General features: G+C 34.3%; 2 protein-coding genes and 2 long non-coding RNA genes across 6 annotated transcripts; 2 read left to right on the forward strand and 2 right to left on the reverse strand.

The window, feature by feature from the left end:
- LOC104765927 (DNA mismatch repair protein MSH5-like) lies at positions 774-8,311 on the forward strand. Of its 3 annotated transcripts, XM_010489720.2 has the most exons (34): positions 774-919; positions 1,337-1,368; positions 1,514-1,608; positions 1,813-1,893; positions 1,970-2,042; positions 2,262-2,325; positions 2,566-2,720; positions 2,828-2,929; positions 3,027-3,054; positions 3,132-3,163; positions 3,248-3,305; positions 3,558-3,644; positions 3,948-4,004; positions 4,097-4,198; positions 4,300-4,344; positions 4,722-4,799; positions 4,886-4,936; positions 5,019-5,100; positions 5,396-5,469; positions 5,560-5,659; positions 5,750-5,846; positions 5,990-6,079; positions 6,178-6,242; positions 6,338-6,396; positions 6,506-6,582; positions 6,667-6,753; positions 6,995-7,056; positions 7,144-7,205; positions 7,291-7,344; positions 7,439-7,524; positions 7,610-7,641; positions 7,732-7,755; positions 7,866-7,981; positions 8,079-8,311. In XM_010489720.2, exons 1-34 carry the CDS (start codon positions 884-886, stop codon positions 8,157-8,159), a joined length of 2,424 nt encoding a protein of 807 aa, XP_010488022.1. In that variant the 5' UTR covers positions 774-883; the 3' UTR covers positions 8,160-8,311. The 3 variants fall into 3 exon arrangements, with proteins under 3 accessions (XP_010488022.1, XP_010488024.1, XP_010488023.1); XM_010489722.2 differs by lacking the exon at positions 8,079-8,311 and having other exon boundaries at positions 7,829-7,957; XM_010489721.2 differs by lacking the exon at positions 8,079-8,311 and having other exon boundaries at positions 7,837-7,957.
- On the reverse strand, positions 8,399-9,857 carry LOC104765928. The gene is made up of 3 exons (XR_763938.2): positions 9,571-9,857; positions 8,973-9,127; positions 8,399-8,744 (listed from the first exon to the last, which is right to left on the reverse strand). It is a non-coding gene; the product is annotated as an uncharacterized LOC104765928 (long non-coding RNA).
- Positions 15,058-18,105, forward strand: LOC104767677. The gene is made up of 5 exons (XM_010491667.2): positions 15,058-15,069; positions 15,928-15,969; positions 16,068-16,202; positions 16,315-17,725; positions 17,825-18,105. The coding sequence occupies exons 1-4, from the start codon at positions 15,058-15,060 to the stop codon at positions 17,290-17,292; spliced, it is 1,167 nt and encodes a 388-aa protein (XP_010489969.1). The 3' UTR covers positions 17,293-17,725; positions 17,825-18,105.
- Positions 18,583-20,107, reverse strand: LOC104765929. Its single transcript, XR_763939.2, has 2 exons — positions 19,834-20,107; positions 18,583-19,445 (listed from the first exon to the last, which is right to left on the reverse strand). It is a non-coding gene; the product is annotated as an uncharacterized LOC104765929 (long non-coding RNA).

Here is a 22,960-nt window from a genome sequence, read left to right on the forward strand (position 1 = left end):
AAAATGTGGAGACACACTACATAAAACGAATTCAAGAATATTTTCACAAAAACAACATAGATTCATGATTGGAATATTTACGAACAACAGTAGTATTTACCTTTACAAAATTGTAATGTTGTGCAGAAGCAATATTGTGGAAGGAAAACTTTTGTTAAATAAGCTGGACTGGAAACAAAGTAAAACAAAGACGGATTAATGATAGAAAAAGACAAACAATCATTATATGGAGTCAGAATAACAAAAATACAACTCTATTACGCTACTTTGGCGGTTGTTCGATCAACCATCATGTGCAACATCAATGACGTTGAATACAGATACAATAACTATTTCAATTATATTATAATTAATATTACAAAACTATCCAACTTGAAAAAATTAAATAACAACCAAACCAATGAATCACAATATGAAAACAAAAGGCAAAATAACAACAAAAATTAAATAACAAATAAAATAAAAATAAATAGATAATAAAATTTCCGCGCATAGCGCCGACAACGAGCTAATATATATATATATATTATATCAACAATAGTGATAATTTATGATATATTTTCCCATTCTTCAGAGCTTATATCAATCAATTTTTCTTTTTTACAATTTCATTATATGCATTATTATTATAAATTTTTAGTTATGATATACATTGTCATTTCACAAGTTTTTTTTTTTGTTTTTTTTTCCTAGAATGCAGATATTTTATTTAATGCCGACGGTAGAAAAAATGACAAAACGCGAATATTTTATTTTACATTTTATTAAATAAATCACATCGACAGAGAGAAGTTTCGCGCCCTTCTCACTTCATCTTCCCCAACCTATCTGCTCTTTCTTCACTCTCCCTCTCTCTATCTCTCTCTCGTTCTAGTCTGCCGCAATGGAGGAAATCGACGACACAGAAATCGAATCACAGGTATCTTCGATTACGTTTTCTCCCACAAATTCGCGACCGGTCTCTTCTGATTTTGCTATTCGTCACTTGAGAAATCGGAGGGTTTTGTAAAAGTTTGATATCTAGTTTCCGTGATTTAGGGATTCGACAATTCAAAACCTCGAATCTATTGTGGAATCGATGTGTATCGATCTCGCTAGAATAGATATTGAATAAGCCCTAGCTTTCCCCGATTTTGATCTTAGATTGGTTTAATTAGAAGTAGTTGGATCTAGTTATTGTGTCGATTTGATCGCATGAACACTGATTTTCTGAGACCCTGTGATTTCACACTGATTGTACCAATTTGTGAATATTTGTGATTTCACATAATCAATCTTGTTACTTACCAATTTGTGAATATTGTGATTGTACCAATTTGTTTTCAATGTAATGCAGGTTTATATGGCTTGCATTCAGCATGGTCGACGGTTAGTATATGACTTCAAATTCTTGTTTTGAATGCATCTGTTAGCTCATGGCTGGTGGTTATCAGATGGACAAGCTCATATCCTTCTCTTTATGTAGTAGTTTTAGTAAGGATCAGTATCTAACTTAAAACATTTCTTTTTCCAGAGTTGGAGTTTCTTACTACGACTGTAGTGAACGCAAGCTTCATGTGCTAGAAGTTTGGGAGGAAGATTGCTCAGACTTCACCTTGATTAATATGGGTATAAATTCTCATTATGAAACAGAATGGAATTTTTACATGTAGAGTTTACTTATATTGCTGTACGGCTGTACCACAGTTCTAACTTAGCCTGGTAAAGCGAGTTCTTGATTTACAACTACTTTGCAGCACTTTTGTTCTGCTACACTGTGCTTACCACATTAGTTTTTGGATCGCTTCATTTGTCTTGGTTATATATCTTCAGTAAAATATCAAGCGAAGCCATCAATCATTTACACAAGCACCAAAAGTGAAGAGTCCTTTGTAGCTGCTCTGCAGCAGAGTGGTATGGCACTCTCTATTTCTGTTGAATTATTAGCGCTTAAGTCTATGGCCTTTGCGTATTTTCATTGTTTCTGCAGATGGAACTGACGAGAATACCGTGGTGCGGCTGGTAAAGAGCTCAACATTCAGCTACGATCAAGCGTGGCACAGGTACAGAAAGTGTAATTAACTCCACGTATACCTTATTTATGTGACTCTTGTTAGTCATATTACTTGTTACAAGATGAATTCCCCATTTAAAAAATGGTCTGGTAGGAAACTGGTTCCTGCGGTTCCAGTTTTTTTACTCAAATATGATAGCTTACTTGACTCATGATATTTTTATTATACCTGCTGTTTTACACTGATTGTCATCCCAATATTGTGTAGATTGGTGTATCTTCGAGTAACAGGAATGGATGATGGGTTGAACATCAAAGAAAGGATTTGTTATGTAAGTTACAGCGGGGGAAATGTTAATCCCTCTTTACTAGGATTTTGATCACTTGGTTACAGTAATCTGCAGTTGGAATCTCAATCATAATGTAGAATTTATCTATATTTTCGATGTCACAATGAATTAATTTGACATTGTAGCTAACTAATTCTGTGGTTATTAACACATTTTCAGTAATTGGTAAAATAAGTTATCTATAATTGTATGAAGCTTCTTCCTTTTTGTTGTTTATTGCAGCTGAGTTCGATGATGGATGTGGGCAGTGAAGTCCAAGTTCGTGTTAGTGGAGGCCTTCTTGCTATATTAGAAAGTGAACGAATTGTTGAAACTCTGGAACAAAACGAATCTGGGACTGCGTCAATCGCAATTGATTCAGTCATGGAAGTACCACTGTATCCTCCACTTCGTCTGTTATGTTCTTTTGTCTTGATGAAAATTACTTTCCTGAACTTTTGGGATGATAATGTGCCTGCAAATCCTTTACAAAAATTTATAACAGGAACAAGTTTCTTAAACTTGATGCGGCTGCGCACGAGGCTCTGCAGATATTTCAAACAGATAAACATCCAAGCCATATGGGCATTGGCCGGGCCAAAGAAGGGTAATATGACTAAATGCCTTAGTTCATCTGTTGAATGTTATATCTGTTTTTCCTGCTTTGACTTATTGATAATCTTCATTGAATCTTTGATATGAAGGTTCTCGGTGTTTGGAATGATGAATAAGGTTTGCTTTCCTTGCATTGGTTCATTCTGGTTGATAAATTCTTGGATTTATGATTTAATTGACCAGGCCTATTTCAGTGTGCCACCCCAATGGGTAGACGCCTTTTAAGGTAATAAATGTGAATGATATATATATACACTGTTCTGAAGCAGATGTAATCTTACGGCATTGTTTCCCTTTCTCTCTATTTCAGAAGCTGGTTTATGAGACCAATTTTAGATCTTGAAGTGTTAGATCGCCGTCTCAATGCTGTATCCTTTTACTTTCTTGATCTCTTGTGAAGGACTTTGCTTTATGTCAAGCAGACTAGGAGTTCACAATCAACATGAAAGAAGAGAAACCAATAAATTAAACTATATCTCTGCTTTCTGCAGCCTTATCGGCATAATTTTAACCGATCTTCATTTGTTATGAACGGAAGAAAAATACTTCGACCATTAATTGACAGGGGCGCCTTTCAGGCTTTCACTGATGTTCTGAGATCTTTCTTTTGACTGTATTAGATTTCCTTTTTCATTTCTTCAGTAGAGCTAATGGCATCATTGCGGGAGACACTGAAATCAGTGAAGGACATTTCGCATCTGCTCAAGGTATGTAGGTACCATTATTCTATATATAGTATAGTTTTAGCATGCCTACCCCCTTTAGCCATAAGAGCCCGTGAAGAAAAATTAGGATTAGAAATTAATCGCACAGAGAAAAGTTTCCTTACAGTTTTGTGGTCTGTATATGTTAATTGTAGAAATAGTGTTATATGAGCAATTCTGCCCAGACAGAGAATGTGGATACATTGCATGCCATTTATCTTCTTGTCTGCCTGGTCTGTAGATTCCATTTTTGTTTTGATAACACTTTTTTTTATTCTGGATATGGATGTTTTATGTTAAAAAAAGAAATTCAACTCTCCGACGTCCCTTTGTACCAGTAACGACTGGACAGCTTTTTTGAAGGTAAGTTCATTTTTTCTGACTATCATCTTTCATTTGGTCTATAAAACTAGTCTCCCAAGCCCCAATTTATGCTATCTTATTGTGTGCATTAGAGTATAAGTGCGCTCTTGAACGTTAATAAGATATTTGAAGTTGGAGTTTCAGAGAGTCTCAGAGAGCATATGAGACGCTTCAACTTGGACATTATTGAGAAGGTTACTAATGTTTATCATCAGCTTATGAACCTTCAATTTCTATTCTCCCACTCTTTGATCCACTTTCCTGGTTGTTGCTAAGTTCTCTTTTCCTGTTGCAGGCCGGCTTATGTATCAGCACAGAGCTAGATTATGTCTATGAGCTGGTCAGTTAATTTTACATTCCGTTTCTTTAGTTCCGTTATAATCTGTACTTTCCTCTATAAAAGAACAGATCTTGATTCTTTCAAAATTGAGGTCTTAACATCTCTCTTTTGCTTTCCTTAGAAATTTAAAACCTTAATGGAGTGATGTATTGTTTAAAACGGGGTATGGGGCCATTCATTTGCAACATTTTTGAGTGGCTAAAAGAAGATCAGCTAAGATTTATTCTGTAGAGTCACAATTTACTGGGTTATTCAGGCGTTGGATACCCCAACATTTGAGAAACTGGGTTAAACAAATTCAGCTAGCCTTTGAGTGAGAGATGTTGTAGGATATGTAAAATAATTATGACTACAGTTAGTAACAGTTAACTCCACAGGTCATTGGAGTCATTGATGTAACTAGAAGCAAAGAGAGGGGTTATCAAACATTGGTGAAAGAAGGATTCTGTGCTGAGGTTATCATAGAACTTCTTTTTATTCGGGTTCTCATACCGCTAATCCTTTTTGCAAGTAACTCATTTCTTATTTCTTATTTTACCAGTTGGATGAGCTGAGGCAAATATACGAGGAGTTGCCAGAGTTTCTGCAGGAGGTTGTTTCTATGTGATAAGTTCCCTTAATTGATATATAAGGATGAATCGGCATCTCTCTTGGCTGATTCTAATTACTGACAGGTTTCGGCGATGGAGTTAGAACAGTTTCCTCATCTGCATAACGAAAAGCTCCCCCCTTGTATCGTCTATATTCAACAAATTGGTGGGTCTGCAGTTTCACGTTTTAGTTTTCGCATAGGTTCTATACTATATCTGAAAAGGTTTAGATGAAGATTTTTAGACATAGTTGCCTTTTAGAATTCAACCTCATTATTAAGAAAGGTGAAATTCAGTTGCACGAATTATCAGCTCAACTATGGTGTCTATGCTTCTTGGTTGCTGAATATCTTTTCATTTTATGATACGTCTTTAACAAATTACTATGGTGTATTTGTTCACACTTTGTTCGTTTCTGTATATGAATATACACTTTCTCTTATGATTTATCTGTTCTGCAGGGTACCTAATGTGTATCTTTGGAGAAAAGCTTGATGAAACTGCACTTGACAGGCTTATTGAATTTGAATTTGCGGTACATTGTTTTGTGTTAAAAATCTTTACCCTTTGAACGCTATGTCACTATGAAGCAGAAATTCAATCTACAATTCTCTCTTGTGATTAGTTTTCGGATATGGATGGAGAGACTCAGCGATTCTTTTATCATACACCGAAGACACGAGAGTTAGACAACCTTCTTGGAGATATCTACCACAAAATTTTAGGTATGTCTGTATACTGGTTTATATTTTCCATGGCGTATCCTTCTTGTGTATGATGATGTAGTATCTTGTTTTACAAATTTTCGCTGACAGATATGGAGAGGGCAATTATTAGGGACTTGCTATCGCACACACTTTTGTTCTCGGCTCACCTGCTGAAGGCAGTTAACTTTGTTGCAGAACTTGATTGGTAATCTATATTCCAAAAACTACGGATATCTCATTCCATTCTAGTCCTCTTAAAGAAAAGCAGCACTTTTCACGTACCTATTAACTAATTAGCTACTTATGAGTAATGGCTAATAACTTATTCATTCTTCTTGGCTTCTCTAGCATTCTATCGTTGGCTTGTGTTGCACATCAGAATAACTACGTCAGGCCTGTTCTGACTACAGAATCATTGCTTGATATTCGAAATGGAAGGTGAAAGTGACTCTATGAGCTGCACTTATGTCTTCTTGTTGCATTAATATATAAACTCCCAAAAAATTGTATCCGTAAATATCTATACTGGTGGGCAGGCATGTTTTGCAGGAAATGGCTGTGGATACATTTATCCCGAACGACACTGAAATCAATGATAGTGGTGAGCTTTTGACTCTATAGGTATAGGCGTGCATTAAAGCTTAAATTGTAAACTAGTCTTTGTTCATCACCTGATTGTAACTTTGTCTGTCGCAGGCCGAATTCATATTATTACCGGTCCTAATTACTCAGGAAAGAGCATATATGTAAAGCAGGTCGGCGTTACTATTCTAAGTCTTGTTTCTCTTCGTCCGACCAAAGTGTACTTCATCATCATGAATTGACAACTCAAGTCGAGCATTCCTTCTGGCTTGTTATTTGCAGGTGGCTTTAATTGTTTTTCTGTCTCATATTGGAAGCTTTGTACCAGCAGATGCAGCAACTGTTGGTTTAACTGACAGGTCAAACGTCCTGCATTCTTTGATCCTTCTACAATCACATTTTATGTTTATTTTTTATTACTAAGATTAGTCTTACAACAACAGGATCTTTTGTGCAATGGGAAGCAAGTTCATGACCGCGGAACAATCTACATTCATGATAGATCTGCATCAAGTAGGAATGATGCTCAGGTATTCCAAACGCTTCTATTCTAACTTGATTTCAAGCAGCTCCACTACTGATAGGCCCTTGTGAGCCGGTCTCAATCGCGTCGGTCAGTTAGTGACTTCTTGTTCACGAGCTACATTATTTAAGTTCATGGTGACCCAAGATAGCAAATATCAATCAAAATTCAACTATGGAAGAAACCAATTTGTACATTGTTCATGACTTATGATCTTGTTCCTAATAATTGTGATTTAAATTTTCCAGGCAGGCAACTTCAAGATCTCTGTGTCTATTAGACGAGTTTGGTAAAGGCACTCTTACAGAAGGTAAGGATTTCTCCACCCTCTGCATTGGATAAAAGGCATGTGTCTGTGAAAACTTCTGCGTTACCCACACTCTTATTTTAAGTACAGATGGTATTGGCCTGCTTGGTGGGACAATAAGTCACTTTGCTACATGTACAGAGCCACCAAGGGTATAGCATTCTCTTGTCTGTCTTTAAGCTTGTATGTTCTTTTATAAACCCTTACAGGGCGTTGCCTATTGATTCATGCTTTCAGGTTCTAGTATGTACGCACTTGACTGAACTACTTAACGAGAGCTGCTTGCCTGTTGTATGTACTCCGATCCAATCCCAGATAACTAAGCAGATTTTGAAGTAGTTCCTCGCTTCATAGTGAGAGTCTCATCATCTTCTGTCTTTTTCAGTCTGAGAAGATTAAATTCTATACAATGAGCGTTCTTAGGCCAGACACAGAATCTGCAAACATGGAAGATATTGTTTTTCTTTATCGGTATGGAGTCTCAGCGACTAGCATTCTACTTAAACTGCCTACATTCTTAAGACTTCCATGTTTTAAGCAATGGTTTTGTTTGCAGGTTAATTCCAGGACAGACTTTGCTGAGCTATGGTGAGCATTTTTTTTCCTTTGGGTTATTGTCTACATGATCAGCTTCTTGTGTATACACCGAACTTCATCAAACCTATTTATGTAATGCAGGTCTTCATTGCGCACTACTCGCTGGTACATATAGGAATATTACAAAATATTAACTCTAGTAAAATTGATGACAATGTTTACTAATGTGGATTTATAGAGTAACAGAAGGAAGTTTTCACTATTATTGATGGAAGGTGTTCCGGAGGAAGTCGTGAAGAGAGCAGCCATCGTGTTGGAGGCCTTTGAAAGTAACAACAGCGTCGATAAACTAAGCCTTGACAAAATATCATCTCAAGATGAAGCATTCAAGGTCTTTTTGCTCTCTCCTACTTTCACAAACTTATCCCTTTTATCTCCTGTCCTCATGGCCTCACCAAAGGTGTACGGAAACCGAATGAAATTTGCAGGATGCTGTTGACAAGTTTATGGAGTTTGACATCAGTAAAGGTGACGTCCGTGCCTTCTTTCAAGATATCTGCACTTCCTAATAAACCCTTACTCAATAAGTGAAGACCCTTATACAAAATGTAACCAACAACAGTAGATTTTTAAAACGGAAAGTTTTTATTAAAATAGAAGAATTACATAAATATTGTATTGGTTGGTAATTTAGTTTGACTTAATGTCTTCTCTTAAAAAAGGTAAATAGATAACAAAAACAAAAGCCACACTCGAGTGTGCCAAATATAACCGAAAACAATTTGCGACTACTCTGTTAGTTAGACCAAACTGAACCTTTTCTTTAAAAAAAACTTCCAAAACAATGGCTATACTCTTGTAAAGAACAACTAGTAACAAACATATTACAATGCTGTATTGCGCATAGAAACATATCTTGGTGAGATTAGCGATTATTCAGACTTGCAATTTGGGGATAGAGAGGTGTGAAAGAGAGAGCTTAGATGCGTCTGATCTCCGCGGAAACTCTGAACTTCAGAGGATGAGTTTAATGGGTTGCATTCTCGCCTTTCTTCCACAGCTCTAATGTCTTGTCTGCTTTCACAATGTTACCAGCCTTGAACTCATCAAATCAAAACACACTGCATGTATACCGGGTGCACTGACCAGTGAACCTGACCATGTCGATAACAAAAGACCCGATTACTAGAGAGCACAGTTCTATTTACACAGCTTGAACAAGAGAGAGAATCCTTGATTCGTTAGAACTAATCATAAACCTCTATGACTTGTATATAAAAACTAAGACCTATCACCCAGACCCAGACAGTAAATTTTAGCCATTCAAAGTAGAGATGAGTAAAGGGTGAAGAAATATGCATGTTTTGTGCGGATATCCATACCTACAAGCGGAAAAAGGAATTTTGACAACACACTCAGAATAGTGGAGACAGGAACATTTAGAACTTGTTCCTAGAGTGGCCTTTTGGAAACCTTTAATTGTGGTTGCCCTCTTTTGTCGCATTTAGAACTCCCCCCTCTGCTGCCAAATTTGTTCCTAGAGTGGCATTGGAAAGATATGTAAATGTGTCAGTATAACCCCAAATTATCAAGATCCAAAACACATCCAACAACAAGCATAGTAAAAAAAAAAATGAAATGCAAGCAAGTTTTCAGTATCTGATCCTGATTATATGCAACTGGGTAGAGCTCTCAGGACACAGACTGTGTTTTGATCCTAAAAATTCATCAGTTTCTAGTTGATTCATCGATAACAAGGCTAGGGAGGAAGACGTTTCAATATCAAAATGTATCTCCAATCGAAGAAAGCCTAAGTTTTCCAAAGCAAATCAAATGAAATTCGAACACAAAAAACCCAAAGAGGGATGAGGCTAAAACAAAATCAAATCAAATCAAATCATCGGAGAGGTAAACAGTGCTTGGATTTGAAAATCAATTCCAAAAGCTAAAGTAAGAGCAAAGCTTTTAAGTGTAATTTACCCGCCGGGAAAAATCTTCAGGAGCAGAGAACTCTTCTACGTGATTCATCAGGACGCTTCTAATAAAATTGCTCGAATGGAGAGAACAGGGCTGTCGAAACACCTGGTCCAAGGTCCCGTCTGGAATCTGAGACGGCGACACTGGCTCGACCTCCACGTCGCAGTCTCCGATGAATCGAACGCCAGGCGAGCATATGGAACCCAGTTGAAAGGAGATCCGATGATGCAGCGATGATTAGGGATTTGGAAATTGGCGCCTTGTTCGTTCGATGATGAGATGATTAGCAGCGAAACAATAATTACTACTACTTACTAATTAGTAATTACTAGTAGTGTAGTAGTACTTTGCTAATAAATAATTATTATTTTACTCTACTAATACTAGAATTTTTTCCCCCAATTATAAAGCAAAAACACCAATTCATTAACTTTTTTTTTGATACATATACACATATAAGTTGTGTCACATCCCTTAAACGCATCAAATGAAATCCAATGTTTTTGTTCTTTCGGCCTCCGTTTCTCCTCATTTTCTCCTAACACTATTATCATATGAGTTGTGTCACATCCCTAGAGGCATCAGTCCAATTTGTTTGTTCTATGTGTCACATATAGTATAAGAGAATTTTTTTTATTATTATTATATTACTTTATAGTTATCCACCAATCTTCATAAAGCTTTGTTTCTTTCCTTGCTCTATAATACTACTAAAATATAGTATAGACCCTCACATAAATGTTTCCTTGAATGCTATGATAGACATATATGTAATTTTAGTAACCACTTAGCTGTCACATCCCTAGAGATATCAATCGATTTATTCCAATGTTTTATGTTCCTTCTCTTTTGGGTTTTGGCCGGCCTCAGTTTCTTTCTCCCCATCTCTCTTACCAATATTCATTCCTTGTTCATTTCTTTATTCCTTCCAATAGGATTTTTATACCCCACAAAACTATCTATGGAGTATCAAAAACAAAAAGAAACACAAAATCACAAGTACTATACTATTACTTTCTACAGATTACTTCTCCCCTCTCCAATTTTGTTTTTTACCCATATTCTCTCTCTTCAGACTCTCTGTCCCTTCTCCAATTTGTTTTTGTCATACTCTCTCTCTCTCTTCAGCACTACCCCTAAACAGCTAAACCCACCCTATTAGTTTTTTTACCCACACACAATAATATTTTTCATTAATTTCTTTCTTCTCTCTTATCTACTAGTACTATTTTGTTCTGACACAAGTACAAATGCATGCATATCCCCTAAAAACAAATTTAACTTTTATTTTTATGACTGATTTATGTGAAAGTATATATGTATCTGATATGTTTTACTTTTATTTAAAGATTCATTTTTCTTTTCTTTTTTTTTGTTTCTTTGGGGTGGGTTTAACGTGATATATATGTCACTATGTTTCTAACGATTTTAGTTGTTTCTATTTGAAATTCGAAACTCAAGCTTGTACGTTCAATTAAAAATATAATACTACTACTTCTACTACTGTAGTAACAAACCTTGGAACAAAGTCACATGCCTACTCTCTGCTCTGTAAGAAATGGTAAACTGCAAAGCCCTCAGCTCAGGAAAGAAACACAATCCCAATGATGCTATGATGAGATTCTCTTTATCGTATTATTATCTTATTTTTCTTTTAATTAAAATAACATTTACCAACATTTTGAATAAGTCCACCGCGTAGAAATTATATCCATTGTAATCAGTTTTATAATCATTTAATATGGAAATCCCTCATTAAAAAAAAAAGTGAGTAACGATAAAGCTTCATTTAATTTGCAAAACCCACTTTAACTTGACTTTTTTTGGTCTTATGTAACGATGGCCAGATTGTTCTTAACCAATGGGAAAAATAAGGGACAACACTACACGACACACAACTGCAATGTAATTGGAGAATGGGAGATAATAGTGTCAAATGCTAATTTGCACCTGTCTTTCTTGGTCTTTCCTATAAAGGAGAATCCACAAAGCCAGTTGTCACTTCTCTCGTTCTTTATACAATAAGAACAAATTAAACACATCCCACGCACACATGCGCCACCATGCCATGCATTCGACTATTGCTTTTTGCTTAGTAACTATTGCTTTTTCCATTATCCAATATAATAATATTCATATAAAACGTAGAATAATTTTTTTTTTGATAAACTAATATAAGGATTTTAATTTACCATTGTATATTTTAAAAGGCTATTTTATGTAATGTAATCTCCATATTCAAAAATCGTTTTTTAAAAGAAAAAAAAAGACATAATGGTATATACACGTAGTATTAGTATATGACTATATGTGGTTGATCATCTTGAATAGTATCAACTGATCATTACAAAATTTGTACTACTATTTAATTTAACATACAGTCGCATTAAATAAACACCAAAGTTTGAATCATTAATTGCATTTGTAACTTGTTAGGATTGACACAACACACATACATCAACTTTTAAGGTAGTCTAAAAATAATTTGTGTGAATTGGTGTTTAGCTACTACTCATTTTTAATTAATTTATTTCCTGAATATTTTTAAGTTTAATTTCTTTCCTCTCTCTTATATAGTATTGGTTTTTGTTCTTGTTCGATAATTAGCGAAACAATATCTGTACATACTTAGTATTATTATTACAACATTACTCTAGAGAGTATTATTATTACAACATTACTCTAGAGAGTATTATTATTTTACTCTTATCGTTTTCCACCCCAATCATATAGTAGCAAACACCAATTCACTATTATGGACGATCCCAAGACTCTTCCCTACAACAATAAAGCTAAGAGTAAAACAAACTATTCACAACAATCCCAAGACTGTAGAGTAATAATTAAATTCACAACTTGATACCCTATTCATTGTACACAAAATAGAGATAATATCAAAACAACATAATCGCTATTTTAATTTAGTTACATTATATATTTGAATTTCTCGTCTTCCAAAAAAATATACAATCTCTATTTTAATCATCAAGCAAAAACCAATTCACAACAATCCCTCACTATACTGACTTTTCCTCCACACCACAAAAAATCCTGAATATTTTATTTTTATTTCCTCTCTCTCTCTATATATACAGTACTTTGTTCTTACACAGTTACAAATGTATATTCCCTTTTTTCTTTTTTTTGGATAAATTCTTATAATTGCATGATCCTCACACATTTGACCGTTAATGTGAAGATATAATCTGATATGTTTTAAGAACTTAATTTAAGGATTCTTTTTATTTATTTTCTGGGTGGTGGTTTTAACGTAACTAAATATATTCATGTCTTTAACGATTTACTAATAATTGTTTTTCTATTTTTTTTGCAATCCCTTAAAAAGTATTGAAACATTTGGAACAGAGGTCACGTTCCTTTGTTGCTCTGTAAACCTACAGCTACAAGCTGCAATTGAGGAGAGAAAATATAATCCCAACGATGTAATGATGAGATTCTCTTTATCTCGTACTACTACTGTATTTTCTTTCTTTTTCTCTAAAATATTAATATCTTCTTATTTACAAACTACAACTAAAAAGCTAAGGTCGTCGCCACGTACGCACAGCTTCATGTATGAAAATGTCAAATAGGCTAATATGCCACAAAGTCACACTTATCACTTCTCTCATTCTTTATATACAATAAGAACAAATTAAACACATCCACGCACATATGCGCCATGCCATGCATTCGAGATTTACGTCCAAATTTGATTTTTTAGAGTTTGGTTGTTGTCGTTAATAATTTGATAAACCAAAAGTCTTAAGCATTAATTAAAAAGAAAAACTTTACATTTGAAAGTAAAAAAGATAATATGAAGAAATTTAAAAGCTGTTTTTGGCTTTATCTCAGACCCCCTATCAGTGCGACAAGAGCGGCGTTAGAACTCCGTACATGTTTTCTCTCATTTTCTTACATATACGCGTTACGAGATCAATGACCTTTTTACCCTTTTGTTTTTTGGAGCAGTGAAGCTAAAATGAATGAATGTTTATCACATTATCGATCGAGTTCCTTGTTGTATGATATATGCTATTATCTTTTTTCTTCTTTATAAATTAATAGAAATATAACATTGGTAATATTTAAGAACTGTTTCTACTATGTGAGTTTTTTCTGTTCCTGAACTAATTCACCTTTTAAAGCTTACTCTTTCCTAAATTAATCCAATTATTAGTATTTATTTTCATGATAGTTAATTATCCATCTGCTCTAATCACATATATTTATGTACGTAAGCATGTCAATTAGGACCAAAGCTCGCGGGCTGGCCCGATCCGACCTGAAAATATCGGGTCTGGGCTTAAATATATATGTCCAAAAATAATCAAGTCTTTCGGGCTATAGAGTTTTTCGGGCCAACCCGAAGAACTTTTGAACAAATATATTTATATTTTTTCGTTAATATATTTATTTGATTGAAATATTTGTTTAATGATTTATTGTAAATAAAGTTTAAAACTCTAATTCTAGTTTTCATATTTACTTAATAATCTTATTTAATACTTTTAAAAATTTAATCTATGATATTTTATATGAATTATATATTGTTTTATTTGATTAAAGTGTAAAATTTTATTTAGTTTTTTTTTTTCTTTTAAGTTAAGTTGATTTTAGTGAATATAGATGAGTTATTAAAAATTTGAGTGATTTGTTTTACGGTGCACCTTTAAATATTGTTTTTTAAAACTTATGAGTTTAAATTTTTGATCTATTATATAAAGCCAGGAAAGCTCGAAAAGCCCTGTAGTCCTGTTAAGGCTGGACCTGGACTTTAAATATAGGCACAAAAATATTTCGGGCCGGACTGGACCAGACTCAAATATATGCGGGCTTTACGGGTTTCGAACTAGACCGGGCCAGGCCAGCTCTATTAACACCCCTACCCCTATATGTATGTAACATATCCAAACTCTATAGACAAACCAATTTATGTATGTATCAATTACAAAATTTGTACTAGCTACTATTTAACTTAACATACAGTTGCATTAAATAAATCAACACCAAAGTTGTAATCATTAATTGCATTTGTAAGGATTGACACAACACACATACATGAAACTTTTAAGGTAGTCTACAAATATTTTAGTGTGTTACTACTCATGTTGTGTGTCTTGTTATTAGTAGGTTTATCATATAAAACAATATATGCTTAAAAAAGAAAAAGAAAAAGGAAAAAAAAATCCACGAGAAAACATACATTACCACGACATTTTTAAGTGGTCCATATGTCAAATGTACAATCTCAGAACCTCTCTCGGTGCAACCGGCGGACGACTTCGGACCCTTTTTATGTCATGTTTTGGCAATACCTTGTTTACCCCTATCGTTTTGTTTTCAGCATTAAAGCCTAGACTATTACTCTTACTCTCGTTCACTAGCTCATATAAACCCAAAAAAAACACACACACCTTTTCTTTTGTTGTTCATATCTCTCTCGGTCACCTTTATTTGTTGTTGTTCTTCTCTCTTTTCACACCGACCATGATGATGAAGGTTAGTAGTGGGTTCTCTATTACTTTGTGTGTGTGTTTTTTAGTTAAAATGTATCACATGTAAACACAAATCTTGGTGAGATTATATGTTCCGACTTTTTTTTGTTTTCTCTCCAAGATATGAACTTTTCTTTGGTATAAAACTTTGATTTTTTTTTGTTTTTGTTTGGTTATTTACTAAAAACCGTTGGAAAAGAAGAATACAAAAACCATAGTTTTTGTTTTGTTTTTGGTTGAGGCTTGGAAAAACTTATCTTTTTTCCTTTTTGAAGGTTTTTTTTTACTGAAATCGATTACTTTCTTAGTGAAAAGGAAGACTTTTTTGAAACTTATTTTAAAAATCCATGAAATTTGTTTGTTGTTGATTTTTTATGTACAATCCTTTTTAAGTGGTCTTATGCCATGTTGTGATCAATATACCTTTTTATACCCCTCTCGTTCACTATCTACTTTCTCATATAAACCCAAAAACAAAACACACACACATTTACTTTTGTTGTTCAAGTCACCTTTTTTTTTTGTTGTTGTTCGTCTCTCTTTTCACACCATGATGATGAAGGTATAAAAACTTTGATCTTTCTTGTTTTTTTGTTTGCTTATTTACTAAAAACCATAGTTTTTGTTTTGTTTTTGGTTGAGACTTGGAAAAACGTATCTTTTTTTCTTTTTGAAGGTTTTTTTTAGTGAAATCGATTACTCTCTTAGTGAAAAGGAAGACTTTTTTCAAACTTATTTAAAAATCCATGAACTTTTTGCTGTTGTTGATTTTTTTATAGCAAAAACGATTACTTTCTTAGTGGAAATCCATGTTTCTTAACCAAAAAATCTGACTATTTTTTTTTGTCTTTCTTTCTTTCAGCGGATTCTCTACTGTGGACGACAAGCATTAACGCGTACTAAGGTAAGTAATTTTTAATCTAAACTGAATGATCAAAAAATTGTTTAGTAATTGGGCTTCGGTCCAGTAGATTTTAGATTTTAATGTTGCTTTTTTTGAAGGTTTTGCAAAGCCCAAGAGGGCTCACTCTCTTTCCACCGCCGGTCCTCGGAGCGACCAGAGGAGCGGATCATCGTCGGCTATCTTCAGAGAGCAGAAGAAGAGGAGCGTGCATTCAGAGTTTCTCCATTTCACCGGTAAGCTTTAAAGTTGTTGTTTTTTTTTGGTGTTGTTGTTTGTTGAATTGCTTTAGACACATATAGATCCAGAGTTCTCACCTTCGTTTTCTTTACTTCTTTCTTTCTGCAGACTCAAATGACAGACAGTAGAAGAAGAATGTCTTACTACCCCTCTGATGAAGAAGACGACAAGGATTACCTACTCTTCAAGAATCTGCTGGACGTTCCTTGTGAGTTTCTGGCAAAGGAAACTAAGAGCTTTATGGATCTCATCAGCTGTGATCCAAGTCTGCTTGAGGAGGAGGGCTCAGTGTCGAAGATCATCAATTGTGTGGTAGTACCTACTCTACTAATGGAGTCTGAAGATGAGGAATTGTTTGAGACTGACTACAGAAGATTTATTAGCTGGGAAACAGATTCAGAGAGCAGAAGAAAAGCCTACAATCTCTTTGAACAAATCTTCACAAGCTGTGAAAAGGCTAGAGTGATTTCCTTGAAAGAGGTGGTTAACCTGCTTGATTCAAGGGATTGGATGGAAGTAGAAGCTGGAGTTAAGCTTGCTGCAAGTATGGTAAGGTGTTCTAGTGTGGTGCTCGTGGATGCCAAAGGTTTCACAATGATGTGGATCTTACCTCTCTTGCATAGGGATGATTCTCCAATGGTGGTGAAGGCATCGGCATTGTGCTTTCTAGCCTCTGCTGCCCATCAAGGGCGTGTCACTACATCTTGGAGAGGAGGCATCGTATCTGCATCATTTAAACTGCTCAATGATCAATCTATGGGAGTCCAATCATATGCCTGCATATGTCTGGAGGAATTGTTCAAGGATAATGATTGCAGCAGCGGTCATGGTGAAGCTTTGGTCAATTTGTATGTGGCTTTTCGAAAATCCCAGTATAATCCATATATACTGAGATCCATCTACCAGATTCTGTTGTTTTGTGGAATCAGCGATGAAGAGAGATTGATTCATCTTCTGGATATGTTTGAAGATCTGGTTTCATGTCCCATCACTGAGGACCACGGCTTCCATGTGCTCAGGGAGGTTATACAGAAACTGGACTACAGTGATCTCGATGTCTCGTTTCTTGGCCTTCCACGGAACTGATCGACTTGAGGACTCAGTCAATTCCGTTCGTCCTGGTGCCTTCATTGATTTTCTGATGGAAAGCTGGGCTCCTAGTCTGAAGCTGATCACTGAGACCAACGAGATCATACTAACCACAGCTGCTTCCACGAGACTGATTTTTCAATCTCAAGCTCTTCTGGATCGATCAACAGATGAGCTCTGTGGGGAGATGCTGGATAGTATACTCCAACTTGTGTCAAACAATGAACAGGAACTCTCACAGAGATTCGCTGCTGCCAAGAGAAGAATGGATCCTCTCACAGACATTAAAGATCCGTTGCACTACTTGTGTAATTCTTTGTCGACGGTTTCTCCTGCCAGGTACAAAGAGATTATTGACAAGTACCTCTGTCAAGACAAGCGCGCATACTTGAGCAAGCTGTGTGCTCGGTACAACTGTGAATTTTTCAAAGTAAGTTGTGTCTCTACTACTTACATATTTTGCCATACTCTTCTGGATTGTTTTTGATTCAGGAACAATATTATGAGAATTGACAATTTTTTTTGGCAGGAGGAAGGGGTCAATGGAGATGGGGAGACAACAGAGCAACTCTGAAGCAAAGATGCTCCAGTTATGCGCTTTTTTTTTTCCTTATAACCTCGACTCTCTTTTATTTACTGGGGTTGCACTATTTTGTCATTAAAGTAGACGAGAAAACTTGACTCTCTTTTCTTTAATGGGGTTGCACTATTTTGTCGTTGAAGTAGAGAAAACTTGATCTCTTTTGTTTATGAGGTTGCACTATTTTGTCCCTGATTAAAGTAGAGAAAACTTGATCTCTTTTGTTTTAATTAGGTTGCACTACTTGGTACTTGCAAGTGCATATCACTTTTGTTCTGCAGAATTTCGACTGCTAATCAATATTCCAAAAGCTATTTGTAGATCTTTACGTTTCTTGACAATGTATGAGATTCCCGTTTGCATTTCTTCTATACTAAAGAGCTGATGGCATCTTTGCATTTCTGCTATTGTGATTAAAATGCCGTGATGCTGTACAAATGCATATAGAAGTTGAGAGAAGGCTGCACGAGCAACTTGAGATATCATATACTGTACTGTAGTATACTCTGTGGATTCACTCTAATCAGGCAGCAATAAGTGTTGAGTTATAACAACATTAATTGTCTGGAATTTTTGTTCCTATATTTGTCGCAACAAGACCAATCAAGACAGTCTGATTCATTTATCTTCCATGGAAAAAGATACGACAAGCTCTTATAAATTGTTTGTTTGTTCATTTATCTTCGAATAGGGAGAATTTACAAACATGTAGAAACACATTAATCAGTGAAAATCATAAGCCTAAAGCAGCAATAGAGGCTAGAAGAACTATATAGAAACAGAGAGAAGAACTAAGCATTTAGCTTAAAAAAAAAAGTTGAAACTGAGCCAGGTATAGCTATAGCGACATTTGCAGCTCAGGATAGAGGCTCAAGGAAAGTACCCTGTAATCAATTCTGGAGAAAGCAAAAAAGACTCTTTGAAGACAGAACCTAGGTGCAGTTGGAATTGAAGCAACAAAGCTCAACTCTCGAAAATTAGTATCTAAAGTGTCATCAGAAGTTTCCTAAAACCAAAAGACCTGCATAATCTACGCCATCGACAGATGCAAACAACTTATCAACCCAACTCCTCCCTCTCTGGACAGTTGCCTAACCTCAAGTGCAGAAACCTAGAGAGCTCCAAAGATGCTGGAGGAACATATTGGGATTAAGAACATGTATGTTATACACGAAATGATATGTAATGCAGGTCTGCATGGTGCAGTACTCGCTCGCTGGTACATTCAGGAAAAAAAATTACGGATTTCCAACTCTAATCAATAAATGGCAATGTAGATGGAACTCTTTACTAATGTGTACTAGAGAGTAACAACAGTTTCGGGTTAACAAATCATCTCAAGATCAAGCATTCAAAGGCCGTTTTGAATATATCCACAGATCTCCAGATTCTCTTCCTTTGGTTTACGTTCAACACATAACTGACCCTCTCTGAATCTTCTTCTTCTTCAAAAATCTGAATTTAGTAGTAGCTTCGAATAGGACTACTACAAGTTGACCTTTGAGATAATGATGTCACAGAACTTGAAGTGGTACACGGAAAAGGACTGGTTTTGGTTGAGCAGGTGCATCTGCAATATCAGTCAGGGACCGAGTGGTTCCAGAAGATGCAACCACAGAAAAGAAAACGCAATCAGCTTAATCACAATGTTCTGAGTAGAGAGAGACCCAAAATAATCAGGCTGAAAGCTCCAAAACACATCTACCTACCTACAACTATAAACCAAATGCAACCAAGTTTTGAGTATCGACCAGAATTATCAGACTTGTTTTAATCATCATAGGAACCAAGTTATAATGACTCCTAAATTCATCAGTTTCTTCTACCTAGCTCAATGTAGTTTTTCCAGCTTTTTTCCCCAACAGCAGCCAAAGACGTAACAATTTTTTCAAAATCAAGCCATAAACTAAAAGACCCATTTCAAAAGAGAAACCCCAAAGCTCAAAAATGTCAAGTACCCGATGAATTGTTGATCTCATCTCTATGTTACATAATCAAAGTCCAAGCTCCTGGACCAGAGTCTGAGCCAGTCAGTCGCGTCTCCACGACTGATTCATCAAATCCAATCGGGGATCCGATGCAACCCAATTGATGCGAAAACGATTGAGAATCCATGAGAAGGATGAAGGAATTAGGGATTTTGAGGATCCAGAGAGAGAGAGAGTCTTCTTCAAAGAGAAATGGAAATGGTCATGGTCGTTGTTCAACGAGAGATCGATCGTTTTCGGCGTTGATTTTAACGTGATGGTAACGACGTCGTATTAACCTTACTTAGTGATTATGTACGCTCACTCATGTTATCCTAATTTACTTTACTAAACTCTTACTTCCTCCTTTTCAAAATATAAGATGTTTTAGCCAAAGCACGCATAATAAGAAATGTTTACTTTTAATAAATCGGCATAAAATAAATAATAAAAAAATATAAAAGTAGTCTAAAAGTTGCCTCAAAAATTGAAAACATCTTATATTATAAAACAAACAAAAACCTCTAAACCATCCTATATTATGAAACAGAGGGAGTATTATAGATATCTGTTTCTTGTCTTTTGTGTAGTGTATATTCAGGAACAATTTAAAAGGAGTGTGTTGATTATCTGTGGCAATGGTGATTTGTGTCAAATTAAATAATCGCATGGGCTGGCTGCAGCCTCTATCATTTTAATTTAAACAAACGTTTCTTGTTTTTTTTTTCTGTTCTCTTCTATCAGCCATATGAATCAAATTTTGTCTTATCAATATCATAAACACTATGACTATGTCACGTGATTGATATATCAAAAATTCAGTTATTCACATACGTATATACCACATTAACACTTACATCAAGAATCAATTAACTAACGAACCTTACAATTAACATTTACATCAATATTAGATTAAGATCCGTGCTAAAGCACGGGTTAAAATTAATTTTAATTATATTGTAATTTTTATATAAAATATAATATATATGATTGTTTTTAATTTTTTTTAGATAAAACATTATGCAATAAAACCATATTCTAAATATGATGGTTTGAAAAAAAAACATCTGTTTTGTAAGTTTTATATTGTTAATGATTCTAGATAAGTACTCATGCTATATTACTGGTTAAATTTTATTTTATACAAAATTTTGTATATTTTATATTTTAAAATAAAATATTAATATGTTGTATTAGTTTATGTATGTGAAGTTATTTCAACAATATATATTCTACATCATGACTTGAATGTTATTATAAAAAATAATTTTGTAAATTTGGCTTTTAAAAAGCGAGTTATTATATAATGAGTTATACTTTTTGTTTTAATATACTTGGTTTCTTGAAATTCTTTCATATTATAGTGACATATTATTGACATTGCTATACCAAATCAATTTAGAGTGTTTTTAGTTTCTAACTTTTATATCAAGCTTTAATATTTTAATTTTTTTTTCAAAATAAATTATTTAAAGTTTATTGTATTATATAAAGTTATAAAATTCAACAAAAAATATTTTTATGTAAAAGATAAGATATGTTGAATATGGGAGAAAGAAAAAGATAAGATATGTTGATAGGTTCACTTTTTGATGTAGCTTTATTATAACAATTAATGTGTTTAAAAGTTGATATATTTAAACTTAATAAAAAGTTTTAAATAATAAATATTTAAACTTAATAAAAAGTTTTAAATAATGAATATTTAAACATATTAAAGTCTAAAATAACATAAATGAGTTATATTGTATGATGTGATAAGTTTGAATCAATATTAAGAAAAATTAAAATGTCATTAACATGATACTTCAATATGCGTTAAATCCCCATCTTACTATATTTTTAGCAATGCTAATATAAAAAATGTTGAATCAAACTGATTTAGTTAAAATTGTGTTAAACAAAAATTGTTCCGTGGTATACCACGAGTTAATTTTTAGTGTAAATATAAAATAATATAGAACACACTACCAATTTATCCACCAATAAAAATTTAATCAAACTAGAATTATTTACTTATTTTGATTCTCTCATTTTTGTGATAGCAAATATTTAGTTTTACACATGTCAAATATTATCGACTCACTAACACATACAACACTTTTTCAAAATCAATTTGGTAAGGTTTATATGCGTTATAATTTACTCAACTGATTAACACAATGTCGCGTCAATTACTAATTTTAGAACATCCAACTTTGTATAATAAATATATATGTTAGTCTCCTTTTATGTATGATTCATTTTCAATATGGATGTTCACAAAAATAACAATTGTAATCCTTTTGTATTTTGTATCTAGCAAGTTGTGTGCTCATTAAAACTGTCAAATTTTCAAAGTGTCTACTACTTTTAGATTGTGCAAATTAAATACTCTTCTGGATTATGGATTCAGTAACAAGAACAAGAGAATTAATTTTTCATTGGCTTGACAAATGTTTTGGCAGGAGGATGGAGCCAATGAAGATGGAGAGAAATCATATATAGTAACCTTTTAAGCAAAATACTCAAAATATTTGTCCAAGAGCTAGGTTTTATTATATTTTGTCAATGACACACTAATAATTCGTTAAAAGTCACTAGCAAGTAGTAACTATATAAAAATATTATGTTTGTGTAACACAAATTGTGTTAATTGACTAGAATGAATGTTTTTGAAACACTGAAAGAAAACTAAAAAACTACTTACGGTTTTTAAATGATCTATTTTTCTGTAAACCGACCAGTAAGCCAAAACCTAACCATAAACGAGAGATGTCCACCCCTAAAATAAACCATAACCCATGGCTTGTAGTTTGCTATTCTTGATGCAAGATATCTTGGAAGTTTTAGCGAAAAGGAACTGTACAATGTAATAAATGGTGGCATATTGGCATGGTCTTAAGTATATGAAAGCGATACATCCAACAAATTTTGACAACCTTCCGCATCTTCACCCCCATGCAGTATGCCACCTTACGATTACGATACGTCATGTATCTATGATCTATCTCGCGATTTCTTGGGTCCAAAATCTTTTCGTGATGCCAAATTAAATTTGAGTGATTTCTCTAGTACTGGAGTCTGAAGGAGAGTGGAGACATAAACACGCTTGTCGATATATTATAAGGGTAAGGGA

Source organism: Camelina sativa, chromosome 19 (genome assembly GCF_000633955.1).
Source record: "Camelina sativa cultivar DH55 chromosome 19, Cs, whole genome shotgun sequence".
NCBI classification, from domain to species: Eukaryota; Viridiplantae; Streptophyta; class Magnoliopsida; order Brassicales; family Brassicaceae; genus Camelina; species Camelina sativa.